We start from the raw sequence: 14,120 nt of genomic DNA on the forward strand, positions 1-14,120 counted from the left end.
TCACTTCACGGTGTCGTTGGTAAAAATGTTAAGATTGTGGCAATGACACAAGCGTCGAACAATGTGGGCGACGATTATGAAGAAACACAGTACTTGAGCCACTCAGTTATAGCAATGTGGTAGATATAACATGGATATCTGACGTGACTCAGTTCGCCGATGTTGGCACGAAAATACACTCATTTTAATAAGTTTTTTTTCCGTTGGTGGTCTCGTGCCGTTGCAACAAATACCGACAGTCGTTTTAGTGAGTTCGGTTGTCGATTGTTTAATAGGATGCATGGAGCACGTTGTTACCCCTGCAAAGTGGAGTATCTCTTTTGTTCGTATGTTGTTTACAGGTGCCGCATTTGTTTTGAAAACATTTTTGAAGCTGAATATGTTTTGCTGTGATAAAAAATTGTAGTTATGTCGACTGGGATGCTTAGTTTTTATAGAAAGTTTCTCGTGACGTGCACCTCATCCAAAACAAATACCCGCCTCGTTACATATTCGGTTTTGAAATCAAGACGAAAATGTGTGAAAAGTTGTGTCATGTATTCTCAGATTCGTGGAAAGAAGGACGATACAAATTTATCACATTTGTTTGTGCCTGTACCTATAAAACCGAATCCAGATGACATCAATGTTGGAGAAGAGTTGACAGGCACTCTTAACAAACGTGATTTATTGAAAGTGTTAAACCAATTTTATCAGAAGAAAGAAATCAAACTACTCGCCTTAGAAAATGGGCTAGACAGTAAGTGTAAGCCTTAAAAAAAAAAAAAACCACATGCTGATGGCTTTGTAGTCTTCTGAAATAATTTTGTGTTTCAGGTTACCTCCTGCATCAGGCTTATGTTAACTTTCGTCAGTATTGCGTGGAAGCAGCTACACTGCCTGTTGACTTGCACGTTGTTATAAGTGATATTTTACAGGGCGCAGGACATATTGATGACATATTTCCATATTTCATACGTCATGCGAAACAAATGTTCCCACATCTTGACTGCATGGACGATTTAAAGAAAATAAGTGATCTCAGAACGCCTGCCAACTGGTAAAGCTAATGACATATTTTTATGTAGGTAATTTATGTGATTGCTATAGTTACCATACAATACAAATGGTGGGTTCGTTTGGTGGAGGACGGGTGCAGGTGGTGGGGAGAACATCAATGTTATGGCAGATGAATTATATATTGAATGATGTCGTGTGTGACATAAAGGTATGTCACATTTAACTTGCATGTAATACATCTTGTGAGAAATAGATTCTAATCTCCATTTTCAATATAATAAAAATGTTTTGTGTTCACAGTGTGACTATTCATCTTCTCATTTGTTAAGAAAGAAGGAAAAGTTTATGAGAGGCATGTTATTATTCCCTATGTAAAGAATTCTGTTTATTATATTTAAGACCTGCTACAGTTACAAAATCTTTAACAACGTGGAATTGAGCTTACTGTGAGGAAATTCTGCCTATGTGAGGGGATAGAACATATTAAGAGATTGACAAAAGTGAGATTTTGGTGGCATTCTTTCTGACACATTTTTCCATTTTTTTTAAGCTTCAAAATTGCCCTTTCACACATCACTACCTTTTGTTCTAAAGGAAGATTGTTAACAAGTGTTTAGCCTTTTGAATCACACATTATTTTCCTTATCATGTATGGAAATTTGTCCCTCTTCGTGTTATCCAAAGTGTTTTCCTTGTCTGTTAAGCTCATACATACAGACATCATCTTAATAAATCTCTCTCCTAATGCCTGTAACAGCCATATAGCATATCTTGGCCCCTTCTTTTTTCATTTAAAATTGTTTCCCACACATGATGCAGAAATACAGGAACTACGCATAAGTAGTGAGAGACACACTTCATGGGAGAGAGGACCACCCACTCTCACACACCACCTACTCAAGGATTAGCTTCCGTTTAAAGCAGTGCATGTTAAATATAACTGTTTCCTAACTATCATCATTGAGGTAGAATACTGCAAAATTTGAGTGCTGCTGAGAGAAGTGTGATTATTGATAGTGGTCAATTTTAACATTTAATTTGTCACAAAGTACGTTGGCTTTGTTGTACTGAAGAAATGGAAATGAAAGAAAATTGAGCCTCATAAGAGATTCCCATAATGTGGGAGATGGCTATTCTTGAATACTTTTATTTGTGTTAAAGTTGAACTAACTAGTGGTGTAACAGAAGTTACAAAATACTTCAATGATCAGGGGCTCAAGGTGAATGTCACCAAATCTCAACTACTGACATTTAAAACAGGCAGTTCTCATCACAACAATATTAATAGTGTATGTAATATCTCTGCAACAGAAAATGGTAACTGTAAATTCCTGGGTGTATATCTTGATGAAAATTGGCGGTGGACTTACCACATTAATTTCGTATGCGGAAAAGTCAGTAGTGCCATATATCTCCTCAGCCAGCTCGCGAAGATAGTTCCTAGCCAAGCACTGAAATTAGCATGTTATGGAACACTTTACCCCTTTCTGAATTACGGAATTGAACTATGGGCTGTGCAGCTGATGTACATTTAAAAAGAAAACTACTACTACTGAAAAGAGCAATAAGACTTATACATGGGATGGGACATAGAGATTCATGTCATGAAGTGTTTGTTCAGCACGAATATCTGGCAATATATTCTCTGTACATCTTCAAAATAGTTGTCTTTTTTATAAGTCAACCAACAGAAGCTACCAAGGGCAGTGATGTACATGATCACAACACTAGAACGAAGTGTAACTATTTCCGTAACAGAACAACGTTAAGAATGACTGATAGAAGTCCATATATCAGTGGTTTGATTTGGTATAACAAGCTACCAAACTCTCTAAGAACGTACACAGGAAATGTTTTTAAACAAAATTAAAATCTTTTCTAATAGAAAAATGTTTATATTCTTTCAATGAATTTTAAGTAAGTGATTGTAACATGAGGCATTAGCATATCAGTTGTAATGTGATAAATGTAAAAAATAGACATAAGAAGCAACAGCTACAGAATATAGTGTATTTTACAAGTATGAATATTAGAATAGTATTAAGTCTGACGTTTGCAAAAAGCCATCATTACGATGGCTCCACGCAAAGAAAATGTAAATAAATAAATAAATAAATTTCCTGAAAGAGTTATGTATAGTTCCGGTTGAACAGACAAGTATACCGTGTATCAGTGGCTGCAGAATTATAGAAACTGCGTATTATGAAATAAAGTGTGGACCTATGTAGTGCTCATAGCAAAATAGCTCCAGATCAGAAACTTTATACTGTTGGTCATGGGTGGTGACATGTATTATAAGCATGCCTGGTTTGGATGATTAGTTTATTGGGTAGATGACCAAATGTGTCAATGCTGCCATATAATAAAGTTAACACTAAATTACTTGCATTTGTTCTTGTTTTAGCATTTAGAACATATTTAAAGAGAAAACCAAATAGTTTGGTTGTTTACGGAAGTCTGAAATCGTATGTGAAAGTTTTAACACATCATGAAAGCTTCATAGAGGGTTTTAAGAGTATAGAAAAAAAGATTATAAAACATAATGTTCTGGTGACAAAAAATTAAGTAATAAAAACTGCACAATTTGTCGTAGAATGGAAAGTGCACTCATTGTGTTTGTAACATTGCAGAAACAGCTCAATTATTAATTTAAAATGCTTATAATAATTGCAGAGTGCTGCTGGTGGTCCATACTGCACAAGTGGTTTAAGTGCTGTGGGAGGGAATGCCATTTCTAAAACATTTAGGGATTGAAAAACATTAGAAACTGGATGATTACTGCTTTTGACAGAATTGTAGATGACCTTTACATCTGAACGTGACACATCTAGGCTTACCAACACTGATTAAATATGTAATTTGTTAGTGGTAAGATGCTCTTTTTAGAAGTTTTTATAGGATGGGAGGTGTTTCTTTTCAGTTTGTCGCACCACTTATTGACAAACTCCTATCCAACAATTTTTTTACGGTTCAACTCACTGCAGGAATCTTTGGGAAAAATATATTTTGTTGAACAAAAGTCATTAAGAGTTCTACTTCTTACAGAGCTAATGTGTGTTTGACTGTCAGGTAACCACTGACAATTTATTTTTATTTTGGAAGGTATCCAAATGCAAGGTCATTAACAAGGAGAATAGTATTCCACGCAGGGCCAACAAACAGTGGGAAAACGTACCATGCACTTGAAAGGTTCCTCACTGCAAAATCAGGAATATATTGTGGCCCCCTGAAATTACTGGCATCTGAAGTTTTCAAGAAAGCCAATGAAAGGGTAAGTTTTTACTTTTCTTATAAATTTATGTCAGTATACTTTAGTACTATGTATCAACAGGAAAATTCACTTGAGAAAACTTTGAAGAAACAGAACAGAACAGGAAAATTCACTTCAGAAAACTGTGAAGAGATGTAACAGTTGACGTACATTCCATCAGGAGGCGAAATTTTAAGGTCTGTCAATAAGACACATATTAAAGTATGAACAACTAACTTCCATGACGGGAGTGACTCAGCTGTTGTGAGAGCAGGGGAGACAAAGATGGAGCATCAGAGAGAATATTATGTACATTGCAAACACTCACCATAGATGACAGAACAGAGTGAGAAATGAATGCGAATTAAGAGGAAGAAAAATGAATTATTGCAGTTTACAAGTAGGACGAAATCAGAAAAGAAAGTGGGAAGATAACCAAAGGCCAAAGGTAGTGAGGGTGGGTGGGGGGCGGGGGAGGGGTTGCATGAAGATAAAAAAGTGAAAGGTTATAGAAAGAATGAATAAATAAATAAAATGTAAAAAAAATAATAAGAAAGTGGTGATTTGTGTTAACAGGGATTAAGTACAGGAGAGTAGTGGGATATCAACATACGCTAGATAGCAAGTTCCCATCCCCAGAGTACAGGGTGGTGGGAGGATCCAAATAGCATGTGTGGTGTAGCAGACTTTAGGATACCTTGATTCGTGTTACAGAGCATCCTCGGCAACTGTGGACTTGGTGGCCGCAAAGTAGACTGTTTGTTGCTTCGTACCTCTTCATGCACTCAACCAGCTTAGTGATTGTTATTCCTGTACAAAACATGTTGCAGGGAGCATGGGTTATTTGTTAAATGATGGCAAGGTTTCACCTGTTGTTCTGCCTTAACTGTTGTAATATTTATCAAGATCGAGGGTGAAGTAAGTGATAGTGGGTGATGGTATAGTGAGATGTAGGAGATGTTATGGAGGTTAGGGGGTTGACAGAAGGCGGACTATGGGTGATTGGAGAGGTATCTGGGACAGACCAAACTCTAAAATGAGGTAACCTCTCAACTGCCCAGTTTATCATCTATCAACAAGAGCAGTAGATATGGAAAACATTAACCTATAGTAACATCAACTTTTTCTCACCGCCTTCAAAATTTTGTATAACTGTGCACAAAACGAAATAAGTTTACCTCATGAACAAATCTCTGTATGACATTTAGGGTATACCTGTTTTTAGGACTCACCCATCTGCTTTGACCCATGATATAGTTGTGCTGTACTGTGATATGTTGTGTGACATCATCGAGCCATAGTGTGTTTGTTTTGGAATGGAAGTGAAATGTTGTTGTAGAGGATGTAGTGTATGAAGAGGTGACATGCTCTAGAAATTTAATTATGTGGTGGTGATGTGTATGTGAGGTATGCTCATGTGTCAGTTAGTGTGCTTTGGTCATCGTGATGTGGAGTGCACAAATTACATGGTGAACAATGGAGTATTTTATGTAGAGTATTATCATATAAAACAGAAGATGATGTAGGTTGTTGTTGTGGCCTTCAGTCCTGAGACTGGTTTGATGCAGCTCTCCATGCTACTCTATCCTGTGCAAACTTCTTCATCTCCCAGTACCTACTGCAACCTACATCCTTCTGAATCTGCTTAGTGTATTCATCTCTTGGTCTCCCTCTACGATTTTTACCCTCCACGCTGCCCTCCAATGCTAAATTTGTGATCCCTTGATGCCTCAAAACATGTCCTACCAACCGATCCCTTCTTCTGGTCAAGTTGTGCCACAAACTTCTCTTCTCCCCAATCCTATTCAATACTTCCTCATTAGTTACGTGATCTACCCATCTAATCTTCAGCATTCTTCTGTAGCACCACTTTTCGAAAGCTTCTATTCTCTTCTTGTCCAAACTGGTTATCGTCCATGTTTCACTTCCATACATGGCTACACTCCATACAAATACTTTCAGAAACGACTTCCTGACACTTAAATCTATACTCGATGTTAACAAATTTCTCTTCTTCAGAAACGCTTTCCTTGCCATTGCCAGTCTACATTTTATATCCTCTCTACTTCGACCATCATCAGTTATTTTACTCCCTAAATAGCAAAACTCCTTTACTACTTTAAGTGTCTCATTTCCTAATCTAATCCCCTCAGCATCACCCGATTTAATTTGACTACATTCCATTATCCTCGTTTTGCTTTTGTTGATGTTCATCTTATATCCTCCTTTCAAGACACTGTCCATTCCGTTCAACTGCTCTTCCAAGTCCTTTGCTGTCTCTGACAGAATTACAATGTCATCGGCGAACCTCAAAGTTTTTACTTCTTCTCCATGAATTTTAATACCTACTCCGAATTTTTCTTTTGTTTCCTTTACTGCTTGCTCAATATACAGATTGAATAACATCGGGGAGAGGCTACAACCCTGTCTCACTCCTTTCCCAACCACTGCTTCCCTTTCATGCCCCTCAACTCTTATAACTGCCATCTGGTTTCTGTGCAAATTGTAAATAGCCTTTCGCTCCTTGTATTTTACCCATGCCACCTTCAGAATTTGAAAGAGAGTATTCCAGTTAACGTTGTCAAAAGCTTTCTCTAAGTCTACAAATGCTAGAAACGTAGGTTTGCCTTTTCTTAATCTTTCTTCTAAGATAAGTCGTAAGGTTAGTATTGCCTCACGTGTTCCAACATTTCTACGGAATCCAAACTGATCTTCCCCGAGGTCCGCTTCTACCAGTTTTTCCATTCATCTGTAAAGAATTCGCGTTAGTATTTTGCAGCTGTGACTTATTAAACTGATAGTTCGGTAATTTTCACATCTGTCAACACCTGCTTTCTTTGGGATTGGATGTTGTAGGTACCTGGATAAAACTGAGTAAGTGGTCAGTGTTTTTAATTAAATCACGGGAGAAGGTATGTGGACCAATATTTGTTAATATGTCGAACATCTGACTATATTGTTTACAAACATTGATCCACCTGCCTTTTCCCTTGATTTAATTAAATAAATTATCCTAATTAAAACACAGTGATCTACTTACAAAGTTTATTAAAAACTATTTTCTCAAGGGTTGTGCCATCTTGTCCTATCTGACTCATCATTTGATTTTTTCACCTCCCATAATTCACACATACAGTTACCAACTGCAACATGCGACAGAAAAGCTGCGGACACTGTAATTGCAGTTTACCCTAGGTTGTGCTATATAGGTGAACGTGATATTGGGATACCAACTTTTGTAGTTGGGAGGGGGGGGGGGGGGGGGGGGAGGTGGACAGAACAGGAAAATTCACTTGAGAAAACTGTGAACAGTTGACGTTCATTTCATCAGGAGGCGAAATTTTAAGGTTGAACTGGAGACTGGACACCAGCTTTTGTAGTTGTGGGGAGGAGGGTTATTGGTATTTTGCTCTGAGGTTGAGCCATGCAGGTGAACTGGAGATTTGGATACTAGCAATTGTAGTTGTGGGGGGGGGGAGGAGGGGGGCTATGTGTAGGGTTGAGCTATATAACTGGAGATTGGAATACTGTGATCTGATAGTGTGTTTTGTATGGTTTTGTTGGGTTTCATTTTTTGGCTGTTTCAGGTGTTCTGTTTTTTGTAGTGTTGCATCTTGAATGGTATTGTTTTTATTATTGAATTTTTGGTTTGACCCTGCCCAAAACCCACTTTTTCTGCAGTTTTTGTTCTAATTTTATTGGTTTTAGTCTGCACATTGTTTCGCATGGTATTCATATTTTTGTGGGCATTATTATCAGTGTTTTGATTGCCATGTTTGATGCATTTGAAGCAGGGATTTTTGGCATGGTGATGACGTCATTGATCAGACCTTGTTGCTGACAGGATCTTAAATTCTGCCTTCCTTACTTTTTTCATATGATTTATCAACAAACCTATTAAGTTCCACCATCATTATTTATGAGTATAACTGTTGCCAAAGTATTAGCCAGAATTTGCCTCCTGAGATGCCAACTGGCTCCCATAATGATATTTGATACTTTCAAAACAGTATCAATTTGCACTGATTTATTTGCTGTTGCTTCTCCATTCTCCTCCTCAGTTCACTTTCCCTAATTTTCTCACTTATGATCTGCATTGTATACATCTCTTCATCAGTGTTATACTTCTATTATTATTTCCTCTCTCATATATTTCAATTCCACATAATATTTTTCTTATTATTTATTCTCATTAATTTTAAGGTTTTTTGGTTGCATATTATTATTCTGGTATCTTGCACAAGAACTCTCTTGATCCTTGTTTTAATATGATTTATTATTTTGTGGAGTGTTTTTGAAACATCATGGGACCAGGAAAGACCAAACAGTTTTTGAATGTACAGACTTGTTTCATTCAGTTTTAAAGAGTCAGAGATTATGTAAGTATTGTCCAGAAAGCTGAATGAAAACAGCAAATCCAAAAGGCACTATAAATAAAGGCAGGATTCGGCATGGTGTAACAAATTAAGGCACACTACATAGGGAAAGGCAGCTGTTACCTTAAGAACCAATTGAATAAATACACGAATCGACTTATGTGAAGTTACAGCATTATACTGAGACAATGACAATCAGTATAATAGGGACTGTGTAGCAAATAAGTGCCAGCATAATTTTGAGAGTTTCACACAGTTGCTGTAAGCCAAGAGATAGATTGCCAAACAAGAGCTGACACTGGCTGTATGCACAGTAAAATTTCACATTTCAGCGTCGTGTCCAGTTTTATAGCTGTCAATGGAGAAGTGCTGCCTGTGGTAGTGGAGCACAGGATGCAGTTGCTCTCTGTGGGCATTCATCCCTCTCAGTCCTCAAAATGTATGGGTACTAGAAGCATCTGCAGATCTCATCAATTTCATTTGTTCCCATTTTCTTGTGGTGAAATGCTTAATATTTAGAACTTCAGTGGTGATGGGTCATTCATGAGTCTGTCAGATACTTCCTTTCCTATGTCTAATAAGTGGATGCTCCTCTTCTTTCTTACATATTAATAATATTTGTCTGTGAGTCTTGTCCATATAACTGTTTCACTTGGAGTTAATGACAAGAGATTGCTGGAAAAACAGTATCTGTTCTCTCTGCAGTAGTTCTCTTCATTCTTCACAGGAATATTTAATAGAAAACTATGATCTTCTGTATTGTTGATCTAGCAGTGAAAAATCAATCGTATATGTCTTCATACAGTAGGAAAGCTCTGCTAGAAAGTAAATAATTTGGGTGTAAAGCAGACCACTCACCAAATAGCAGAAGCTTTGAGCCATCATCAGATGCATACGAATGTGGTGGCGGGTCGTGCAAAATATGCCAGTGTGCTATAGTGAGGTGGCTATAGCGTTATCTCTTACAGTAGTAGTAACTGTAACTAAATTGAATATACTAATTTTGTGTATACAGATTGAACTATTTGAACATATTTAAAGTCTATGATTGATAGTTTACCATTTTGGGAAATTAAGAAGGAAAGAAAATGGCACCTGCAGAAATCGAACCCAGTCCGCAAATTACCAGTCTATGCTATAGACAACTTGCCAAAGATGGAGTTCTGATAATGGCACTCTAAAAATCACTCATACTATACACTTACACGGTACGCTAATGCAATTTCAAAGAGAGATACTGACCTTTGAATTCAGTCACATGAGTTAAATGATTGACTTCAGATTAAATATTTGTTCAAAACATGATCTGTCCTTCCTAAAACCACCCTGATATTCACATAAATTTCTCTCCAGCATTGTTTCTACTCTGGTATAATCTTGGGAAATTGTTATATGCAACTGGTTGCAAAGAAAACCCTCTGTTGTTAACATCTTGTTCATTGACTTTCTGATGTGGAAGATGTATCTCCTGTGAGATTTTCTGTTTTCCAGGTTTTCTCAGAGATTAAGTTTAGCTCTTTCTTTTAAAAATTTTTTTGGTAGAGACCATTTCAAAAGTTCTGCTGTAATAGAATCTTCTCCACTAACTTTATAAGGTTTTTATAACATCTTCAATTTTTTTTTTTATAGTTGGGGGTATATCTTCGTATAGATTTTTACGGGTGAATTGGTTCTGGACAGTTAAGAAGTTGATCAAAATTATCTTGCAAGCATTTCAAAATTATCAGTGTTATGTAAGCCAAAGTGGTGAGCCTTACCCCATGCTCTCCTGTTGTTAGATTTCCTTTTAAAGTACATCTACCTTCTTTTTTAAATCTCACTTTCTCCTCTAAGGGACTACTGGGAAAGGACCTCTTTAGTAGATCACCTAACAGTCATACACGGAAAACACTGTCATACTGCCATAGCGTTTGACTATTAAAAGTAGTAATTTAACTACATTGAATATATTAATTATACATATGTGAGTTGAACTAATATTTTTAAATTTTGTAACTAATTAGGAGGAATGAAAGAAATTGAAAACAGAATGACATCAGCAGGAATCGAACCAGGGTTAACAATTACCGATAAGTGCTTTTTGCCACTCGCCCACAGTGCCATCATGACAGTGAGTCTTTAAAAGGTCATCACACTCTATGCTTGCACAATATACTACATGTAACTTCAACGAAAAATACTGACCTGGTACAGTGAGCACTGTGGCACTAGTAGTGCCACCAGGGATGATATCACAACAAAGTATGTGCTGTAGAAAACAGACAGCTGCAACCCATTCGCTGAGTTGATCGTACTGTGGCTGAATATTTCAGAACTCAACATTGGTTTCTAGTTATTGCAGAGAGTGTGCTACAAAACATTTTTTTATCCATTTTATTTGCATACCAGCGTGCATTTGAAGAGAACTGACATAATTTACGTGCAATTTTCAGCTTGTATTCGAAATAAAATGGCATAATTTTGGTACAACATTTACAGTGTGCTCTAGTAGATCAGCACACAATAACCGGCCGCCACGGCACAAAGAAACTTGCTTGCTTCCCTTTCTCAAGCTAGAGACATGACCCCCCCCCCCCCCCTTCCCCGACCCACATGAGGTGTGTGTGTGTGCGCGCGCGCGCGCACACACACACACACACACACACACACACACACACACACACACACACACACACACATACCCTGTGCTCCTGTATAGTGTTGTTACCTTTCTTTGACGGCATAACCCATTAAAATTTTCAAAAAATCTGTGGGTCTTCTTAAAATACTGTCCTAGCGTTGGAAAAGCATTCTCTTGGTGTCAGAGATGGGCTGCAACATACACTGACTGGTAATGTCTTAATGTCAGCTGATGGAGCAACCAGAGAGAACTTAGGAATATTGTTAGTAAATGTTACCATTAGCGGAAGTATTTGCTTCAATTTTCAAAACTCAGCATTCATATCTGACACATCACACAACGATATGTGCTGCAAATTTGTTTCCATCTCCAGACAACTTGCTATTCCCATGTTTTATAGCCAAGACAGTGTTGTATAAAGTATGGTAAAGGTTCACATGTGCTGACAGTTTTGTTTTAATCTAAATGATACTAATTACAGAGTTTTTGTTGTTTGCAAAATTCTCAGAGGAAGCTGGGAAATGATCATCTAAATGTTGCTGAATGAAAGAGTAGTCTGGTTGCACTTGGAACCGCAACACTGCAGTCCCCGGCCCTGCCTTGAACTGCGCAACTTGTTCATGAATCAGTCTATAGTAATTTGAAAATTGTCAGATCTTCCTGTTCTTCAAGATACATGTTATAAAGTATGGGTGCAACTGCACCATTAAATACGTAAAAAAGCTTTACTCCAGTACTAATATATTTTTTTTACTTATAATTTGCGTAACATTTCTTTAACAGCTGAACTTAGTCTACTTGCATATGCCAGTGAATGTACTTTATGTAGGCTACATAAGTTTCCTTCTTTAAAAATCTGCCCTTGCAGCAGAATCTTTTATGACATTCAACTGTCACTGCTTACTTAATCATATAGTACTATCACTGCATGGAAAATTTTATTTGTGTTGGTTCCAGGGAACACCCTGCGATCTTGTGACAGGAGAAGAAAGAAAATATGCTGATCCAAATGGAAATCCTTCTGGTCACGTTGCATGCACTGTGGAAATGTCTTCAGTCACTACACCTTGTAAGTTTAGCCACTTCAGCAATGTTGAAAAAAATATTTAAAGCCCACTAATATTTAGAGAAAAAGTTATTGTTGTGAAAGACACAAATAATTTACCATAATGAGGCTGTCGAGGGAATTGAATTGGTTCATTTGGAAAGGACCTCAGTCACAATTTTATAGCAAATAAGATATAGTCAGAATAACACTCCTTCAATCAGCATAACATGCTGTGATGAAAGGACCTCTGTCCCTTGCCTGTGTGTGTGTGTGTGTGTGTGTGTGTGTGTTTGGGGGGGGGGGGGGTGGAAGAAAAACGAAAGGGTCTCTATCACTGACCCAGGTTCTTACTATGTATGCCTGTGGCAACTCTGAAGACAGTTGTTTCGCATACGTAATTCATCCATTTTCTTATCTCCTGGACAAAGAGTAAACCCATGCTTAGCAATGGAAGAAAGTGATGTAAAGTCCAAAAAGCTACTGGGAAATTTGTCTTATTGAAAAAAATTAGATCAACTGTGCAAGAGGGATTGACGTCTTATGTACAAAATACAAGGGCTTTGTAGACCCAACGAAGGAAACAATCTTCTTGTAGGTAAATAGCATCAGTGTTCTTCAAAGAGTTTCTACCATATAGTCAATGTCTCAGTGTGAATGATGTTATGGAGTTTCTGAGTCACAGGTAGACACTACAAAAAGACTGTCACAATATAAGCTGTCAGCCAACAAGGCCTTTGTCGAAAATAGATGACACACACACACACACACACACACACACACACACACACACACACACACACACACACATGGGCGCGCGTGCGACTGCAGCCTCTGGCAGTGGAAGCCACATGCAACAACTGGGTGGCGGTAAGGTTGGTTGGTTGGTTTAGGAAGAGGGGACCAAACAGCGAGGTCATAGGCCCCATAGGATTAGGGAAGGATGGGGAAGGAAGTCAGCCATGCCCTTTCAAAGGAACCATCCCGGCATTTGCCTGAAGCAATTTATGGAAATCACAGAAAACCTAAATCAGGATGGGCGGACGCGGGTTTGAACTGTCATCCTCCCAAATGTGAGTCCAGTCTGCTAACCACTGTAGGTGGGGGTAAGGAGGAGCCTGGGGGGGGGGGGGTGGTAGCTGGGTATGGGTGGGGGACAGTGAAGTGCTGCTGGGGAGTGCACAACAATGAGGTGGAGAGAAGGTAGGGCAGCTAGGTGCAGTTTGGGGGTTAGACGGTGGGACGGTGGACAGGGGAGAGGTGGGAAGGGGGGGGGGGGTTACCAGAAAAGGAGAGAAGTAAAAAGACTGGGTGTGTTGGTGGAATGAGGGTTGTGTATTGCTGGAATGGGAACAGGGAAGGGGCTGGATAGGTGAGAAAAATGGCTAACAAAGGTCGTGGCCAGGAGTGTAACGGGAACATAGAATATATTGCAGGGAGAGTGCCCACTTGTGCAGTTAAGAAAAGCTGGTGTTGGTGGGAAGGATCCATATGGCACAGGCTGTGAAGCAGTCACTGAAATGAAGGATGTCATGTTGGGCACAGAGGAGCATTCCCTTCATAACTTAATACCACCCAGGAATGGAGCAACTGAATTACATTCTCCACCAGAGTTTTGAGTACCTCTGGTTTCTTTCTTTCTTACTTTTTTAAAAAGGAACCATGTTTTGGAGCTTTTCAATGGCCAATTGTTTGGTGGGAATATAGTTTATAGTAATGCAATTGTAAACATGTAATTTGCTTTACGCCAAAAACTGTTAATTTTAGTAAAAATTATGTTATTTTAAGTTCTTAATTTTAAACAAATAAATTGTACTGGAAACTTTATGG

The 14,120-nt window shown here is 38.2% G+C and overlaps 1 protein-coding gene across 2 annotated transcripts in view; it reads left to right on the plus strand.

Moving 5' to 3' along the window:
• The first annotated feature begins 298 nt into the window (after positions 1–298).
• Positions 299–14,120, plus strand: part of LOC126251605 (ATP-dependent RNA helicase SUV3 homolog, mitochondrial) — a 79,520-nt gene continuing 65,698 nt past the window's right edge. For both annotated transcript variants that reach the window (XM_049952138.1, XM_049952139.1), the window contains exons 1-4: positions 299–739; positions 817–1,039; positions 4,102–4,270; positions 12,203–12,314. In XM_049952138.1, the coding sequence (XP_049808095.1) occupies positions 409–739; positions 817–1,039; positions 4,102–4,270; positions 12,203–12,314 (835 nt within the window). In that variant the 5' untranslated portion in view covers positions 299–408. The remainder of the gene's footprint in view (positions 740–816; positions 1,040–4,101; positions 4,271–12,202; positions 12,315–14,120) is intronic.

The sequence above is a fragment of the Schistocerca nitens genome, chromosome 4, assembly GCF_023898315.1.
Source record: "Schistocerca nitens isolate TAMUIC-IGC-003100 chromosome 4, iqSchNite1.1, whole genome shotgun sequence".
In the NCBI taxonomy this organism is placed as follows: Eukaryota; Metazoa; Arthropoda; class Insecta; order Orthoptera; family Acrididae; genus Schistocerca; species Schistocerca nitens.